The 19,872-nt window shown below is 45.6% G+C and overlaps 1 protein-coding gene across 1 annotated transcript in view; it reads right to left on the bottom strand.

Moving 5' to 3' along the window:
• The window catches only part of Mboat2 (membrane bound O-acyltransferase domain containing 2), a 111,445-nt gene extending 92,134 nt beyond the window's left edge, over positions 1-19,311 (bottom strand). The window contains exon 1 of the mRNA XM_042680797.1: positions 19,199-19,311. Within this exon, the coding sequence (XP_042536731.1) occupies positions 19,199-19,273 (75 nt within the window). The 5' untranslated portion in view covers positions 19,274-19,311. The remainder of the gene's footprint in view (positions 1-19,198) is intronic.
• Positions 19,312-19,872: the final 561 nt, after the last annotated feature.

The following is a 19,872-nucleotide window of genomic DNA, read 5'->3' on the forward strand; positions in this document are numbered from 1 at the left end:
TGGCACTGTGGCTCAAGTGGTAGAGTGCTAGCCTTGAGCTGAAGAGCTGAGGGACAGCGCCCAGGCCCAGAGTTCAGGCCCACGACCGGACCCCCCTCCCCCCAAAAAAAAAAAAAAAGGATCTATCAATATAGGAATTCTTACATTAAACACTAGTTTCTTCCACAGTAAAATACCTATCAGCGGGAATACTCCTGATATGGTTATTTTGTTTGAAGCTGCTCTTTAAGCAGAAACTATTTTAATTGCTGTTGTTAAAACCTTTAACTATCTATGTGTACTAGTCCACTTGCGGTTCTTGTTATTTATTTTTGTTGTTGCTGTTGTTGGTCATGGGGCTTGAACTCTGGGACTGGAGCTGTCCCTACGCTTTTCAGCTCAAGGGGAGCTCTTCAGCTCAAGGCCAGCGCTCCACTGCTTGAGCTACAATGCCACTTTTGGTTTTCTAGTGGTTTATTGAAGATAAGAGTCTCTCTCACAGACTTTCCTACCTAGGCTGGCTTTGAACTGCCATGCTCAGATCTCAGCCTCCTGAGTAGCTAGGATTACAGGCGTGAACCACTGGTGCACGGCTGCTATTTACTTTTTCATATCCTTGCTTGGTCTAAAAAGAACTTAAGGAAAATTCTTCATTTCTGACTCTAAAATCCACCTTATTTCCACAATGACATTCATTTCCAACAATTATTCACTAATAAGCCAAATTAGCTATAATGAATAGTTCCTCCCCCAAGGAACTTACACTCTAGTCCAATGAGGAAACAAGAAAATAATATTACAATCCAGTATGCTGGAAGTAGTGATATATACACAGAAAAAATACTACTGGCTAACAGTTCCCTAGTACCAACTTGCTTGCAGACCTCTTCCCAAGGCAGCTTGCTCAGAGGCCCTCACCACAGTAAGCACTGGTCGGGGAGCACCCTCTGTTTTCTGGGCCCAGGTTTTACTTACTTCCAGGATCCAGATCACGGTTCCCCGCCCCATCCCACCCCTCACCCTGCTGCCCCATCTGAGGACTGACTTAAATCTACCGTGCCTTTTTTGGACCCAGCGGCCTGAAAAAGTGTTCATTTCAGTATATGCCAATTTTTCCGGGGAAGCCTGCAGATGCCCTGCTCAGCTGTTTGGGCAAGTCACAGCCATTGAGGAGTGAAGTCTTAGGAGCTGGGCTGTAGCAGACATCTAGTCACACTCTCTGGCCCAGCTGGATCCCTATCTATCCAACTTAGCACTCTCACACCTAAGTCCAAATCAGGCAAGAGAGTTTAACTAAAACCCTGAAACTCCTACATCACGACTATCTGCACTTTGTGAGAGAACAGAGGCTCCTACATCTTAGAGCAGTTAAGTGACTTCCTTGTAACTAAGCTATATCCTCAACACTGGATCCCACTGTTCCTTCAGGAAAAAAAGGGACCCCTGAGCATAATCCCGTCATCTCCAGTTGAAACTCCAAAGAGAAAAGAGACCCTAATGCTAAACTAAGTTATTGGGCTGATGATCAAAAATATCCAGTTAGCTCAGTCCTGGTGGCTCATGTCTGCAATCCTAGCTACTCAAGGGGCTGAGATCTGAAGATCATGGTTTGAAGCCAGACCAGGCAGGAAAGTACATGAGACTCTTATCTCCAATAAGCTACTTAGAAAAAGTGTGAAGTAGCTCTGTGGCTCAAGTGTCTGTGCTATCCTTGAGACAAAGCAGCTCAGGGATATTGCCCAAGACCCAGGACTAGCACCAAAAACAAGTAAGAATATTCAGTTAGGTTTATGAAATGTGACCTAACATAAACCACATCACCTCGTTCATAGCCCATAAACAATATAATCTCATAGATAAATGCTGACCAAGCACCTACAGTGTAACACAGCAGGCACACCAGTAAAAAGAAAACACAACACAAAGCCCTGCTCTCACAGAGGCTGGCTGCTTTTTACTAACAGCACAGACAATACGTATTTGAATTCATTACTATCAAAATAGCTAGCACAGTATCCGGTCAATTTTTTTAAAGTGTGGCTAGAGGAGTAGAATATAGGAGGCTCTGTATTGAGATGGGCACGCTGAGGCACTGTGCTGAGGAAGCTGCACTACAGGAGGAAGTCTTCCAAGTGCCCGAGCAGCAGGGATAGCAGGTGAAAAGGCCCTGGGGTGGGAACACGCTTGACCTTGTTAAGGAACTGTGTGAGAGGGCCAGGGCTGGGGAAATAGAAGACAAAGGAACGGGAGGAGACGCGGCAGAGGACTTCCCTGGAGGCCCCAAGCAAGGGAGCGACAGGGTGCAAGTCACACAAAATGTCTGCCTTCACTTCTTTACAATGGGCTCATTTCTACTTTCTTCTCCAAAACAGGTGAGAAATCAGGGAAGAGCAGGGATCTTAGCAAGGAGGACTTGCTAAGAAAAGACCAAGGCCAAATGGAGTGTGTACACACTGACCACAGCCCCTGGTCACGAATGGCTCAAGGCAAGTCAGCAGCAGGCAGCAACAGAGCCGAGACTGCGGTGAGCACCTAACTCCCTGTGCAGCAGCGCCCGCTCCACCAGGGCCAAGGAGCCTTTACAGGAAGTCTCTGTCAATGCTCAAGGAACTGCAAAGAGAAACCAGCCCAGAGCACAAGTCAGAGCCTACAAACACCATAAGCAGAGCACTGACATTCTTTAGTGCTTTCTAAGTAAAAATTAACTTAGTCCCACATTTCTAACCATGAACAATATCTCACCATTATACACTTAGATGCAATACAAACACTGCCAAACGCCTGCAGAGGTAGGCCTCACCTCAGAGAGAGAGGCAGCAAAACCTAGTACCTGCACCCACAGGGCTCAGGACAAGGGAAATGCTGTAGTAACCAGCACAGACCAGCACGAGTACAGAGATCACTGAGCTCAGCCAAGGCCGGAGGGGAACAGAGGGAGCTGCAAGCAACTTAATAAAGGAAATGCCCAGTCCATCCAGGCCGACCCTGAAGACCCCAGGCCTGGGGAAAGCACCGCACCTGGACAGGAGCCAATGCCCACTATGCGGGGCAGGAGCCTATCACACCTGTGAATGTATTCAGATCCCATGGAACAGAAAACTTCCAACGGGCAAGAAGTAGAGTGAGTAGGAGGAATAAAGGAATATTGTGTTAAGTTGTATTAGCTGAAAAGAAAATCCTAAATTCTCAGAAGTCTCTAAAAACCAGTGTTTTTCCATGTTGTTCCAAAAAAAAAAACAAAGACATCCAAGTATATGTACCAAAGATGCATATAAGAAATGTAGTACAAAGTCAGGGTGGTAGAAAATTAGAAACAACCTTTGGATAAATGGATACATCAGAGAAATGGAATCCTATCCTTTCAGGAAGCAATTTAACAAAATTGTAAATTACTCTCTAAACAAAAGTTTCCAAAAATTATATATTCAGTATGAGCCCAATCTTGTCTAAATATACACATTCTTTTAAAAAATTAAAGGTTGATTTTTACACTTTTTATATCCATCTATTTTCATATTTTATACAATTAAGCAATATAGGGCTGGCAATATGGCTTAGTCATAGAGTGCTTTCCTAGTATGCATGAAGCCCTGGGTTCAATTGCTCAGTACCACATAAATAGAAAAAGCCAAAAGTGGCACTGCAGCTCAAGCAACAGAATACTAGCCTTGAACAAAAAAAGCTCAGGGACAGTGCCCCAGCCTAGGCCCTGAGTTCAAGCCCCAGGACTTGCAACAACAACAAAAAAAGCAATACATTCCTTTTTGTGTATGTGCCAGTGTGAACAAGGGCTTGCATGCTGGCCCTGAGCTTTTTTGCTCTAGGTTGGTGCTCTACCACTTGAGCCACACCTCCACTTCTGGTTTCTTTTGGTGGTTAATTGGAGATAAGAGTCTCACAGACTTTCCTGCGCAGGCTGGCTTCAAACTCCAAGCCTCAGATCTCAGTTAAGAATACAGGTGTGAGGGCTGGGAAGGTGGCTCAGTGGTAGAGCGCTTGCCTTGCATGCATGAGGCCCTGGGTTCCATTCCTCAGCACCACATAAGCAAAAAGAAAAAAAGCCAGAAGTGGCACTGTGGCTCAAGTGGTAGAGCGCTAGCCTTGAGCTGAAGAGCTGAGGGACAGCACCCAAGCCCAGAGTTCAGGCCCCAGGACCAGACCCAAAAAAAAAAAAAAAAAAAGAATACAGGTGTGAGCCACTAGCAGCATCTGGATAAGATTCTTTTTTTTTTTTTTTTTGGTCCGGTCATGGGACCTGAATTCTGGGCCTTGGCGCTGTCCCTCAGCTCTTCAGCTCAAGGCTAGCGCTCTACCACTTGAGCCACAGCTCCACTTCCGGCTTTTTTTTTTTTTTTTGCTTATGTGGTGCTGAGGAATCGAACCCAGGGCCTCATGCATGCAAGGCAAGCGCTCTACCACTGAGCCAGCCCTGGATAAGATTCTTAATTGGCTAAAATATACAAAGTAAATTTAGTTATCTACTGTACTACATCAATGAAAACAAATGGAAGTATACATAAGTCAATACTTATAAAGGAGAATCCCACCTTACCCCAGTAAAAAAGCATATCTAATTTCACCTCATTGATTAACTTACAGATAAAAGATATCTGCTATTTGCTATGCTTTGTGTCTTGGTGTCACAAGGCCAAATGGATGCCTGGAAACTCCCAAAATTCTTTAGTGTTCACATCAGCTGTAAAGCAGTAACATAAAAATAGATCCCAACCCTGGCTCAGTAAATCAGAACCCTCCCCCCCCACACACACACACATATACACACACATATATATTCCAGACTGACCTCAAGATTTCCTGTCTCAGCCTCCCAAGTGCTAGAATTCACATATGATATGATATGACATACCACTAGGTCTGGTTATTTAGCATTTCTTTATGGTGAAAACATTGAATGTTACAGTCCACTATCACCACCTACAATCATCTTACTGTGTAATAGCAAACCAGAGTTTCTAACTCCTATATATAATTTAGCACATGTGTCAACCTCTGTTACTAGTCTCACTCATTCTCCTCCTCTTTCTCCATCTCTCTTTCCTTCCTCCTCTCCTTCTCCCTCCATCCCACCTCTCTTGCTGGCCTCTAGTAACTACCATCAACTTTTAATTTCTATGAAATCAAAGTTTTTACACTCCACATCTGAGTGATATCTCACAGTATATATCCTTCTGTGTGTGGATTATTTCAACTAAATCCTGATTCCATCCATTGTTGCAAATAGCAGGTTTTCATTCTTTTTATACCTAAACAGTATTTCCTTGGATATAGAACCGTATTTTCTTTACCCATTTATCAGTTGATAGGCAATTTGGATGTTTCCTTTTTTTAATTTTTGAGGCTATTGTGAATAATGCTGCAATAAACATGAATATGAAATGTTTCTTCCATATACTGATCTCATGAAATGCTACTACACAGCAATAAGATTGCTGGATCACATAGTAGTTCTATCTAATTGTTTTGAGGACTATAAATGTTCAACATCACCAATCATCAGGGAAACATAAATCAAACCACAATGAGATTATCACCTCACTCCAGTAGTAATATCCACTATCAAAACAACATAACAAAACAAGTGCTGGTGAGGACATAGAGAAAGAGGACCTCTCTGCACATGAGCAGTGGGAATGTAAATGCGTACAGCCATGTGAACACAACAATCTGTTTAATGAATCGGCCAGACTAATAAAATGTGTTGAAAAACACATGGGGGGAGGTGTTGGGGGAGGGGGGTGATGTGAAGGGGAAACAAAGGAGGAGGCAACAATGCTTGATAAGAAATGTATTCATTACCTTGCCATGTAATTGTAACCCCTCTGTACTGTATTTTCACACACACACACACACACACACACTAAAAAAAAAACCACACACACACATGGGTCTCTGTATAACCAGGTGGAGCAGAGCTACCTACCAACTTGTGCTGTTTACATAAAAACTGTTAGGCACTGTGGCTTAGGCCTATAATCCTAGCTACTCAGGAGGCTGAGTGCGGTCTGCAGTTCAAAGACAGCTGGGCATGGGACTCTTATCTCCAATTAACAACCAAAAAGCCAGAAGTGGAGGTATGGCTCAAGTATTTGAGTGCTAGCCTTGAGCACCAAAGCTCAGGGACAGTACTGGGGCTCTGAGTTCAACCCCCAGGAATGGCACACACACACACACAAAAAAAGTCATAGAATATGCTCATTATTTTCTAGAGATTCTTGCTTTCAGTAAATACAAAAAGAAAATCAATCCAAGACCAGCTTTCTGGAACTATTCTAGTATTCTTTTTTCCTTCTTGCAATAGTTCTAACATTCTTTAACCTTTAATATTCCAAATAGGGCTTTTTAAACTTACTCAAACATTTCCAACTCAATCCCATATTCCTTTAAAAGCAAATTATAGATTTTACAATTTTATGTAGTAAAACTCTGAGTCTATGCCAAAACCTTCTAGGGACTTCATATTTCTCCATTCATTTATGTTTCCCATACTTTATAAAGACACATAGTCTTCAGAAAGTAATTCCTTTAATTAATTTGTCTCAAAAATCTTACACAATTCAATAATATTCTAGATTCTTTTCTTCAAATTTCATTAGTACATCAGAATCACTATTCACATCTAATGGAAAGGCTGGAGCTCAATACTTTGATACCAAGTTATTATGCGGCTTTAGTAGATTTTCCAAAACAAAAGGTAAAGATGTAACCAGCCTGAAAGCAGGAAATATAGAGGGACTACAATTACAGCACCCAGGATTATAATTTTCTACTAAGGAGCACTTAACTATCTCCAAAAAAAGAAAACAATACTGACTAACTGCATTCCCTAAGTACTAAGAGTACCTCCAAATACTGACTAAGTGACTAAGAGTACTTCCTCACTCTGTCCTCTCCAAAGAAACCAAGAACTGAGTTAGGGTACCTCTTCAAGTGTTAAAGGTACTTCCCACACTGTCCTCTCCAAAGAAAGCAAGGGCTCACTAAGGGTACCTCCCCAAATACTGACTAAGGGTACCTCCTCTCCAAGTACTGGCTAACAGTACTTCCCCAAGTGCTAAGGGTTCCTCTCCATACTGTCCTCTCCATCTTCTTGTCTCTACTCAGACACCAAAAGTCTCCGTCACTTTTAAGGAAGCAGCTAACGTGAACAGCTGTGTCCATCCTAGTATTAAAACAGTGCAGCAGGGGCTGGGAAGGTGGCTCAGTGGTAGAGCGCTTGCCTTATATGCATGAGCCCTGGGTTCGATTCCTCAGCACCACATAAGCAGAAAAAAAAATACTAAGCTTGATTAAAGAAACATCCCTTTAAAAAAAAAAAAAAAGAAAAAAAAAACAGTGCAGCAGACTGAGGATTACGCTTCAACTCTAAAGCCAGAACAGTTATCACACGATAAAACATTCCCGCCAAAAAACAATATACAATCAAGTAAAACTGAAAATACTGACAGGATTTATAAGACAATCAAGGTCTTTCCAAAGTATTACTTTATTCCATACCAGCTAGACCTATTCTTCAATATCATATCCATAAGCTAAACCAATTAATAAGAATGGCTGAGCCAGGCACTGGTGGCTCACACCTGTAATCCTAGCTACTGAGGAGCCAGAGATCTTAGACTCACCGTTCAAAGCCAGCCTGGGTAGGAAAGTCTGCAAGACTCTTATCAATTAACCATCACAAAACCAGAAGTGGCTTTGTGGCTCAAAGTAGAGCACTAACCTTGAGAAGAAAAGTTCAGGGACCACACCCACACCCTGAGTTCGAGCCCCATGATCATCAAAAAAAAAAAAAAAAAATGACTGCATAGAAAAAAAAATAGTAGTATAATAGTCCAACCTTCTACTTTAAATTTTCAAGATCATGTCCAAGATGTGACTTTCTCCAAATAAAAAGAACCAGAGAGCTCTGGAGAAAATAGGAATAGAAGGAACATTTCTAAAAACAATAAAAGCCATTTATGACAGACCAATAGCCAATATTATACTTAATGGGGAAAAGCTACAACCAATCCTCCTAAAAACAGGAACAAGGCAAGGATGTCCACTGTCTCCACTCCTCTTCAACATAGTCCTAGAACCCTTAGCCAGGGCAATAAGGCAAGAAAAAGACATTAAAGGGATCCGCATAGGGAAAGAAGAAGTGAAACTATCCCTTTTTGCAGACGACATGATACTATACCTCCACGATCCCAAAAACTCCATCCCCAAACTTTTAGAAATCATAAGTCACTTCGGCAAAATAGCAGAATACAAAATAAACCCACAAAAATCAGTTGCCTTCCTATACACTGATAATGCACAGGAAGAGAGGGAAATAAAGGGAGCAACCCCATTCACAATAACCTCCCAAAAAATAAAATATTTAGGAATTAACCTAACCAAAGATGTAAAAGAACTATTTAATGAGAACTATAAAAAGTTAAAGAAAGAAATTGCAGAAGACACTAGGAAATGGAAAGAACTCCCATGCTCCTGGATAGGCCGACTTAATATAGTAAAGATGGTGATACTTCCAAAACTAATATACAAATTCAATGCAATTCCTATTAAAATCCCAATGACGTACATCACTGAAATACAGAAAACAGTCCAAAAATTTATATGGAACAACAAAAGACCTAGAATAGCCAAAACAATTCTAGGGGATAAAGACAATATGGGAGGGCTATCCATGCCGAACTTCAAACTCTACTACAGAGCTATAATCACAAAGACAGCATGGTACTGGCACAAAAACAGACCCGAAGACCAATGGAACAGAATAGAAGATCCAGATATAAATCCACAGGCCTACAGCCAGCTGATATTCGACAAAGGAGCCAAAGACATACAATGGAAGAAACACAGCCTCTTCAACCGCTGGTGCTGGGAAAACTGGGCAGCCACATGCAGAAAACTAAAAGTGGACCCCAGCCTATCACCATGCACCAACATCAACTCAAAATGGATTAAAGACCTTAACATTAAACCTGAATCTCTGAAACTACTACAGGACAGAGTAGGAGAGACACTTGAACTAATAGGCACAGGAAGGAACTTCCTGAACAGAGTCCCAGGGTCACAACAAGTTGGAGAGAGACTGGACAAATGGGACTACCTTAAAATAAAAAGCTTCTGCACAGCTAAATCTATCGCAACTAAGCTAGAAAGACAACCAACTAATTGGGAAAAAATATTTACCAGCAATATATCAGACAAGGGGTTAACATCCTGTATATACAGGGAACTCAAGAAACTAATCCCTCCCAAACCTAACAAACCAATTACTAAATGGGAAAGGGAACTAAAGAGGGACTTCTCAAATGAAGAAATAAAAATGGCAAAGAAACACATGAGGAAATGTTCATCATCCCTGGTGGTGAAGGAAATGCAAATAAAGACAACCCTGAGATACCACCTTACCCCAGTCAGAATGTCCCACATCCACAAATCAGCCATCGACAAATGCTGGAGGGGATGTGGAGAAAGAGGAACCCTGTTACACTGCTGGTGGGAATGTACACTTATACAACCACTTTGGAAAGCAGTCTGGAGGGTCCTTAGAAAGCTAAAGATTGACCTCCCTTACGACCCAGTCATACCACTTCTAGGCATCTACCCTGAACAACAGGAACCAATATACAAGGACACGTGCACCTCCATGTTTATTGCAGCACTGTTCGCAATAGCCAGGATATGGCAACAACCTAGATGCCCCACCACAGATGAATGGATCCAAAAATTGTGGTATCTATACACAATGGAATATTATGCAGCCATTAGAAATGACAAAATAATGGCATTTGCAGGGAAATGGATGGAGCTAGAAGGAATCATGTTGAGCGAGGTAAGCCAAGAACGAAGAGACAAACGGTACATGGTCTCCCTGATAAGTGGATGCTAAATCCAAAAGGTTAGGTGATACGATAAAACTAACAGGACTTAAGAAACAAAGAACTCCCGCTCATCTGGCTGAACCACTACTAAATATCCCCATGCTGCTGATCACAAATATGGTATATAACATGTGAACACTGTTATATATTACAGACTGTGGTAGACAATTTGCTCCAGGGAAGTTAGAATGAACTTGTGACTTTGAAATTATGTAATCATTTAATCACAATCAAAAAAAAAAAAAGAAAAAAAAGAAAAAGAACCAGAGATACAAATTAACTGCAAGCTTTTTTGGCCAATTAAAGAAATGACCAGATGATGAAATATAAGGAACTCCTTTGCATAGATTCATTTTCTGTGACCTTGCGTGTCCGGCTGATTATAATCGTTTAAGTTCCCAAACCCCTGAACAGAACAGTACCATTCATATTAGACAGACCACCATAAGCAGTAACAAGACACTGATACCTAATTCCTGGTGGCCAATAAGCTAAAGATAAGTTGTTAGGGATCCAAAAGAGAAAACGAGATTTCAGCCACAATTATTTAAAATTCTATTCTTTCATTCACAAAAAAAAATTCCAGTTTTCCAGCTTCCTCAGGCAGCACCAAGCTAACATTCTTCTATAGCAATCATTAGCAAAGTGAGTATGGGCTCTCCAGATGGACCTGGTGTAGTCCACAGAAAAGGAATGCACCTCTGCTCATACTCACTTTTGATTCTCACCAGATGGCCTCTGGGCATTTGAACTGGTTCATCAACCCAGTATATGGTCAAATGAGTAACACCCTAAAATAAACAAGGATAATATATTGCTAATCTTTGTTAAGCTTCTGTTGATAGTTAATTTCTTAAACCTTCACTGCTGATCTTTACATTTATCTTGAAATTTAGTACCATTAGGTTAGATACATTCTGTTTAATCACTATTTGTTGAAGACCCAGTAAACACATGGTTTTGAAACAGTTTTACAAAAGGTGGAGGCCCTCTCCCCAGACAGTTTCAACAGGATAAATGTCACTTGATGTCTTTTAGGTAAGTATTTATGCCACTAATTTAGGTTCAAAAAGGAATTAGAATTTTGTTTGCATAGGCAAGGAACTATTTTGACATACATGTAACTGAACAATGTCAATACACCTTAAATTATGGATCAGCTATATCTCTTAATGTTTCACAAATGCATAGTATAACAAAGAAAACTTCCAAAAACTTAAAAAATAAAAACTACATTGGGGTGGTAGATACCTATCTAATGCTTAGACAAGAGCAAGACAAGCTGATCAGAAACCTGCTGTCCACCTAGTGAGGAGCCTGCTGGCTTCCTGGCTCCCAAGGACACCAACTCAACTGCTCTTTTGAGCCAATCTGGGAGGATCAGCTGGCTGCCCAGGCTCTGACAGGGATAGTGAGAACAACTACTTGAGGTAGAAAGGGGCAGGACAATAAAAATGGCAGTCCTTTGTTCTGTAAAGGAACAAGGAACTGGATAATCTGAAGGCTTCTTTTATCTAAATCAGTTGATTGAAATGCTGATAAAGCTATCTTTCCACCAGAGGTGCCTTTAGCTAAGAATATCTTAGTTATCTTAATTTCTTCACAGATAATCAGCCATTTACACCCCCCCCCTTTCAAAATTCCTCACTGTTTCACAGACAACAGCTGTTAGCAACACGTGAGAAGATATGGTTTCCTCTTCCTAACAAAGATCTGTGTGCTGTTCTTCAGTAAAGCCTGACCACCAAAACAGGGTAGCTTCAGCACAGAGCAGCTCCTAGCGCCTGAATCAGGACTCCCAGATCCCAGCTCTCTAGCTACTATCCGTCCCAGGAGGAAAAGCAGGGTTGACTAGAAAAGACCCTGGACCCAGCTATGGACCCTAGCAGTCAGGACTCCCAGGTTAGGATCCACCCATTTTAGAGACAAGCAAATAAAACTTACAAAACTCAGCAACCAGCCAGCCTATGCCCACCAACATACTAGTGCCACTCCTCTAGATAGATATACTCCAAGTCAGGCACAGTCTAAGCATAAGGGATACACCACCAGCTTGGTGAGAGGACTTGTAAACATAAAAACAATCATGCTCTACAGGTGTGACCAGAAGAGCAGTTTAAAGTGGATGACAAGCTTGGGGCCACTGCCCAGAGCCCTGACCTACAGGGCAGTCAAGTCCCTGGGGCACTCAAGAAGTACCCGTGTGCACTGCTCCTAGAGTGGATTTCCTAGGGAGGAAACCCACATTTGACCAGGAGCCCATGAGAATGTTGCCAATCACTCCCAAGAAAGGGAGAACTGGGTGTCAGGCTGGTGAGGGTCCAAAACTGAGGAGAGAGGCAGGCAGGGTACAGCTGTCTTTTGCTCTCGGTCTGTTCCCAGCATGACCTCATGACAGAATGCTCCAGAGGATGTAGAATGCAGCTCTTTGAAAGCCTTCCAAGTTATCTGCACACCTGGAATGTGCAGGGCCCACAGCACAAGTATTATATATACTTAAGAGTAGATGTATGTCTAGACACAGATCAGAGGCCCAAAATAGAAGGCCAGTGACTGGCAAGAGGACACCTCTGTCTGAGCTTCCTCAGACAGCCCAGGATTTAGCTCCATGTTGCAAAAGACTGACCAGCCCTAAAAGGAGGAGGATTTCAGAGAAAATTGCTTAATCAGAGGGAGAGAGTTGGTAGGGAAATGTATTGAGAAAAGTTTACATAATTGATCATGTAAGCTGTGAGACTGGAACAAATCCCAGCTCATCATGCCCATGTACCTGGCTTTGGGAAAGATCTTAACCTGCCTGGAGCCTTGCACTTGTGTTCATCAGGTAAACAAAAGAGTAATATCACAGCAAGTGTATCATTTGCAGGAGTACTTAAACGGCCCTCTGTATCTGCTCTCCGTTTCATTCCTCAAAGCAGCACTCTGTCCTCTGAAGGAGATCCCTGCGGCAGACACAAGAATGAGAAGAGAGCCAGAGGGTCCCAACAAGCCCCAGGCTTGCTCACTGAAAGCTGGCAGAGTTCCTCAAGTAAAAGTGATAGTTCCCTCCCCATTGCCACGCAGCCTGGATCTGCAGTTACCTTCTTGACGTTCCTTCCTTCAGATCGAGTGCATGGCATGGAAACTGTCCCTTGCTGCTTTTTCCCAAACCTGCCCTCAAGTCAGGGAGACAAAGAACTCTCAAGGCAGAAAGGAGGCAGAAAACCCACTTTTAACTTCAACTTCAAAACTAGATTTTAATCTTACTTTGATCCCTTTGTGGGCCTATAACTAAACCCAAGCTTTCTATTTCCCCTTCTATAAAAAGAAAAACCCAAAGACTGAAAACGCAATTTATATGAACAGATGTTGTCAAAGGAAAAAACAAAATACAAATGCTTCATAATTTATACAGGAGGAGGAACTATGTGTCAAACATCTGATAGGAGCCAGACTTTGCACAGATGTCATTGTTTTAATCTTCACAATGACCCTCAGGTGCACACTACTTATTAGCACAGATGAGGAAACTAAGATTTAAAGAAAACGCAGAGCCCAAGGCTGACACAGCACGTCTCCAAGCCTAATCATGTCTCTCTGCTACACCACTCCGCTACCACCTGATCGCGAGTGAAGGCAAATGGGGCACAGGGGGAGCTGCGGCAAGGGCACTCTCAGAGCAGGTGGGATCCTGCTCCATTCCTTTCAACTAAACTCTTTACTATTAGAAATGTCTCCAAAATCATTAGTTCACCTTCTTCCTCTAACTTTTTTTTGAACTTTTTTAATGACTTTAATAATCCAAGGTGCTTTGCCCCACTCCTTTTGTGGTGAGCCAGGTTGCTGTGATTATAAGCAGTTCCCAGGCTGTAAGTGCTCCCACAGCTGAGAGCCCGGCTTGTTTAGAGAGGCCCTCTGTTTTGAGAACTGCAGGTGTGTTTTTCTTGCTGTAAACATTGCATCTTTTCTATCTCCTGGCTGTGCCTGTGGGCTTTTCATCACTGTGGCACGTGTGGCTGCACCCAGGGGTAGTGCTGTGTGCCTTTGTTCTCCCTCATTATCAGAAGACAACCCAGAACATTCCAGCCAGGAGGAAGTCATTATCTCACCATCAACGGTGAGATCAATGCACTTCACCATCTGATCCAAACTGTGGAGTCCACTGGTCTTGCTGCTACTCAGAACCACACTTCTGCACAACCATGGTCAGCCTGCCTCCTGCCTGCCTCCTCCCTTGCACAGCACCTAGGGGCCAAGTCACGTGCCTTAGGATGGAGTTACTACAAAGGCCACTATGGAGACTCCAGCCCTCCTTTCTCTTGCCTGGCTGAAGCCCCTGGAAGCAGTCTTTACTGAGCCTCCTTGACATACAGAGTAGGCCCTGCCCCTCTTTCCATCTGCAGTGGCACACACACTCCTTATCCCAGCCCTTCACCTTTGCTATAGCCAACCAGCTTCCAGGCAGTCTCCTGCTGACAGTGTAAGCTGTTCCCTTCCACCCTCCCTAGGTGTGGACTGCATCTCAGCCCTATGCAAACAATCGGCAGTGTGTAAAACTCAGCACTCGCCACCCTCCCACCCACATGTGGTGTCAATGAGCCTATGCCACCCTTTCTTCTGGATGGAGAGCAACTGAAGGGCTTCCAGAACGTCTTACCAAGACCCTGGTCCCCATGATCTTCCTCTAACTTTTAACTAACATTCTCTCCAAATTAGTCCAGAAAAAACTAGAGTAACTTACCAGTTAAATAGAAAATCAGAATTTTAAATCTAAGCCCAATATATATTTCACACAGGAAGAAACATTTATTGAAGTGACATTTCCAAAACTGTTAATGGATAGGGTGATTCCAGCCACACATCCCTTCCTGATTGGAAGGAATCTTGCACAAATTGTTTGAACAGAGTTGTCTCCATGGAGATTGATGTTCATTATAGTTATAAAAGCAGTCAAGGGACAAAAGAGCTGAGTATTTGCATCCTAAGACTTAAGGGCACTCTCCAGCCTGAGGATATATAAGGCCCTCAGCTTGTTTTCCCTTTTAAGTGGAACTAGAATTAGCTTGTACACTTACCAGTTAATACAATGGGTAGTATCCAAGTGTATACAAAAGGATTAAATGAAGTGTGGTAGATTCAACGGAGAACTCAAATAGTCTAATTCCTTAGAAAGGCAAAAATCAAAGCTCAACAAAACCAGGAAGTGGGTACTTGAAAAGGGTGGAGTGGGATCAAGGGGAGGACTGGACAAATGAAGAGGAGAAGATGGGAAAATACAGTCAAGAACTCCACATCTATTCCATAAAATGAAGAAGAGTAAGGGAAGGGGAATGTAAAGGAGGGATGGATGAGAAGGTTGAAAGAAGTGACGCTGATCAAGATGCATTGTATCCAAAAACAACTTTGTTAAATGGCAACTCCTTTGTACAACTACTTGAAGATAATAAAAATTTTTTAAACGACGGGCACATAATGGGGCAGAAACACATGCTGCTTGTTAGCTGCCAGCCATATCTGCCTGTACTGATAATTTCATATGGCCCTGAAATGTTATTATAAATATCCAAACGGCCATTAGAAGAAAACAAGTTACCCACCCTTGAAACCTGTAATTAAACTAAACATTCAAATCCAGACTCCAAAATCAAAATATTCTTAGTTTTACTGTACTTATCACCAATTTCCACTAAAAGTGTGTTTATTCTTTAAAAGGCGCTACACTTTATTCCTTCATCTGTAAGATGGAATTCAGCGTTGAGGCATTAGTAACTTACAACAGTCCTTCCAACTTAATCACTATTCTCTTCACTCTTCTCCAAACCTTTCAATTATTTCCTTCTTCCCTCTCTCCCTGCCCCGAAGAGTTGGGAATATTCTATCTAAACCAATGACCCCAGTCTTAAAATAGAGCTGTTCAACAACTCACCCCTAATCAGCCCTCTGTCTAGTATGCCATCCTCATATCACATCACCATAGTAATCTACTCGTTTCATACTAGTAATTACATCATCATACAAACTAAAGGAAGAAAATAGAAAGAGAAGGGGAAGAGCAGCAAGCTAGGCAAATCAAAAGTAACAGATGCAATGATGATAGTGTGTGTGTGTGTGTGTGTGTGTGTGTGTGTGTGTGTGTTTATGCCAGTCCTGGGACTTGAACTCAGATCCTGGGTACTATCCCTAAGCTTTTCTGCTCAAGGCTAGTGCTTGAGCCACAGTTTCACTTCCTTGAGCCACAGCTCTACTTCCAGCTTTTCTGTGGTTAATTGGAGATAAGAGCCTCTCAACTGTCCTATCTGAACTGGCTTCTAACCAAGATCCTCAGATCTCAGCCTCCAGAAATACAGGCATGAGCCACCAGCACTCAACTAATAATGTTAATTTTTTTTAAAGAAGGCTTATCTGCGACATTATTCCTTGTTTCATTCTGGTACTTGCTTTGGAGTCTTCAAAGTCCACCAATATCAGCAACTAATCCAGAATATAATTTTGCCTACATATATCCCACTTTGATCCTTTTGGGATGGGGATTACAGCTCTTACTTAGTCACACCCTACAAATAAAATTTCCAGAAAGCAAGGCCTAGAAAAAGGAATCACCGAAGGCTAGATACTTGTTATCTTAAAACATCAGGTGATCTTACTCGATACTAAATTTTCTACATTTACTTAAATTGCAAGCCTACTGAAAAATACTATGGCTACTCAAGGTCACTCTGGAATCTTCATTAAGATTTAATAATCCTGGAGTCCAAGATAAGATCTTTGCTTCCTTCCTTCCCTCAGCCTTACTGCTCAACCCTTATTCCTTTCCTTTCCCTGCTACCTGGCCGTGCAAGGTGCACCCCACTGTTCCACACAAGCCAGTGATTTCTAGCACTATTCACTGTACACTATATACGCCACTTGATCTTATGACACAAAAGTTCTTCCTCAAATGACTACTTTTATAATTTCCTAAATTTCAAAACATTGTTAATTAGCATATGTCAAATTAACTACTAACAAGTTATCATTTTTCCCTCTCACTTCCTTGTCTTTTTCCTCTTGAATCACACTATTTGTGTACAATCAATTCTTGTTTCCACTCAACTTGGACTCAGTTACTTACATTTATAAAATTTTTCTGTTTAGCTCCATTTTAAAATGGCTAACTATTCATCTAGTTTTTGGTTATTCCAAGTTTCATTAATAAAAAGGGTCAAGTCTTTGATTTTTTTTTTTTTTGTCGGTCGTTGGGCTTGAACCTCTGGTCCTGGTCGCTGTCCCTGAGCTTTTCAGCTCAAGGCGAGCACTCTACCACTTGAGCCACAGCGCCACTTACGGTTTTCTAGTGGTTTATTGGAGATAAGAGTCTCGCCGACTTCCTTGCCTGGACTGGCTTTGAACCGCAATCCTCAGATCTCAGCCTCCTGAGGAGCTAGGATTAAAGGCATGAGCCACTGGCACAGGGCTAAGTCTTTGATGTTTTAAAGAAATAATTTAGCACCAAAAAAAAAAAATTAAGGCTCATGTGGTAGTAATCCAGTAACGCTTAAGACTTGCTTAAAGCAGAAAAACAACCCAAAATATTGGTCAAATGGCCATACAAATTCAAGTCTAAACAGATTTGAGTAGTTGCAAGAGAATGAAGCTTGTCCGAGACATCAAATGAAGACCATTTTTAGCTGGAAGATTAAAAAAAAAAAAAAAAGAAGTATCACTTTCCCTTGACTCTCTTGCGCTTTTCAGCATAGGAAAGAACTTTCTCTTGACAACTGAGGTATACCAAAGAGTTCATACTAAGCCTCTTTTTGGGGGTCGGTCATGGGGCCTGCACTCGGCCTGGGCGCTGTCCCTCAGCTCTTCAGCCCAAGGCGCGGCGCTCCACCACTTGAGCCCAGCGCCACTTGCATATTAAATCGCTTTTAAAAGCGTAAGCATTACATAAAATTAGAAGCGTTCACAATTAAAAACATCATGGTAGAGAAAAGTGGGTGAAGTAACGATGCCCGCCTCCCTCACAGACAGGAAGGGTTTGTCTAAGCCGCTGCCTGCTTTGCGCGTGTCGGCGAGGAGGCGTTGGCCGGGTCGGCCCCACGCGCGGGGCACAGGCGCGGCCTCTCTGGTGTAACGCGCTTCAGCTAGCGCACCAGCGCGGGTGCGGAGAAGCGGAGAAGCCCAAGCCGTGTGGTCGGATCAGTTCAGACGGGGAGGACGACGGGGTGACTGCCCGCGGCACCTGCGGCACCTGGCAGTGACGTTTCATTAACTCCTAACCGCGGTTCAAGATTCGGGAGCATCAGTTATTTCCGGACGAGCCGAAAGCTGTGGCCGGGATGAATACGGAACGGAACCCACGCTGGGAGCTTTCTTAATGACACTCCTTCGACGTGCCTCTCGGGACAAGCCGGCTAGCACGGGGTCCCGGGGTCCCGAGCCGTCCGGGCGACACCCCCCCGGCGGCGCGAGCCCCTCCCGGCAGAGCCGCGCCGGGGACCATCCTTCCCGCAACCTCGACGCGGTTCCCTGCGGGGCCGGGGCGAGGGGCCCTCCCGCCCACGGCGGCCCCCGCCTCTCACGCAGGACCAAATCCGAGCAAACTTTCTCCTCCGGGTGAAAATGGCGCAGCCCTTCGTATCGCAAGGCTCGAGGCTAACCCCGCGGCCCTTTACACGTTTAAATGCCAGCCGCGCCCGGACGGCGAGGACGGCGCTCTGGGGACCCGGCGAGGCGCGGCGCCGCGGGCGAGGGGGCTCGCCGCCGGCCACCGCGGCGCCGTGAGCCCGCTCCGACTTTCCTGCCTGGCCTCCCGCCCCCCCACCCCCGTCCGCCCCGCGCACGGCTCGCCTCTCGTGGAAGCCACGCTCGAACTGTCCCGGAGCGGAGCCCCATCCACCCCGCAGTCCGGGGCACTGGGCACCCAGCCCACCCTCATTCCGCCCGGGCACCGGGGGCGGCAGGAGGGGCAGGGGGGGGTTCAGCGCCCGGGTCCACTCCGCGCCCGCGACGCCGTGGCTCCCAGCGCCGGGCGGCAGGGGGCAGCGACCGCACGCACACACGCACGTCGGTGCGGGGAGCTTGTCCCGGCTGGCGGCCGCCCGCGCCGCCGCCCGCGCCCACTCCCCCCCCCCCCCGCCCGGGGCCGCGATGGGGGGGACGCGGGGTGGAAGCTGGGCGAGCACGCCCGGCACGGAGGCCGCCAGCCGCGGGAGGGACAATGACAGCCCGCCGCCCCCCTCCCGGCCCGGCGGGCGGCGGGCAGAGCGGCCGCGGCCCCGGCCCCAGCCCCAGCCCCCACCCTCCGCTCCCGCCCCGGCCGGGGCACGGCCGCCGGCAGCGGCGGCCTGGGCGCGCAGCCCCGGTACCTGGTCGATGGGCAGCTGCACGGCGTTGCTGAGGGGCTGCAGCAGGGTGGAGCCGGTGGTGCTGGTGGTGGCCATGGCCAGGCCTCGGCGCTGCGCCCGCCCGCTCGCCGCTCGCGCCGTGCCGGGCGACGCGGAGGATGGGGATGCAGCGGCGCGCCCGCCCCTGGGCCGCCGGCGGTCGGAGAGCGGCGCGGGGAGGGCCGGGGAGGGGCCGGGGGCGGCGCCCGGCTCGCCCCTCCCCGCCGCCACCCCCCCCCCCCGCCCCCGTCCGCAGGCCCGCGCCCGCCGCCTCCGCCCGCAGCCGCGCGGTCCCTGCCGCCGTCGCCGCGCCGCCGCCCCCGCGCATCCCCCGCTCCCCCACAACTTCCAGCAGCTTCCACCGCCCCCTCCCCACCTCGCGCGCTCGCGCGCCAGACAGCCCCGCGGCCCAATCGCGGCGCGGCGCCCCGTCGCCCTCAGCCAATCAGAGGACGCCTGCCGCGCCGCGCCCCTCCTCCGTGCCGAGGACCCGAGTGAGGGGCCGAGGTGCGGGTGGGGCCGTCGCCCGCGGGCGGCCTGGGCCGCGTTCCCGGCCCGGGGGTGCGCGTGTGGGGGCGGCTACTTCCCCAGCATCGCTTTCATTCTTCTCTCAGAGGGTGGGCGGCGCCCCATCCCTCACGGGGAGGGTCCGGGGA

The sequence above is a fragment of the Dipodomys spectabilis genome, unplaced genomic scaffold (assembly GCF_019054845.1).
Source record: "Dipodomys spectabilis isolate Male_0828 unplaced genomic scaffold, ASM1905484v1 ptg000066l, whole genome shotgun sequence".
In the NCBI taxonomy this organism is placed as follows: domain Eukaryota; kingdom Metazoa; phylum Chordata; class Mammalia; order Rodentia; family Heteromyidae; genus Dipodomys; species Dipodomys spectabilis.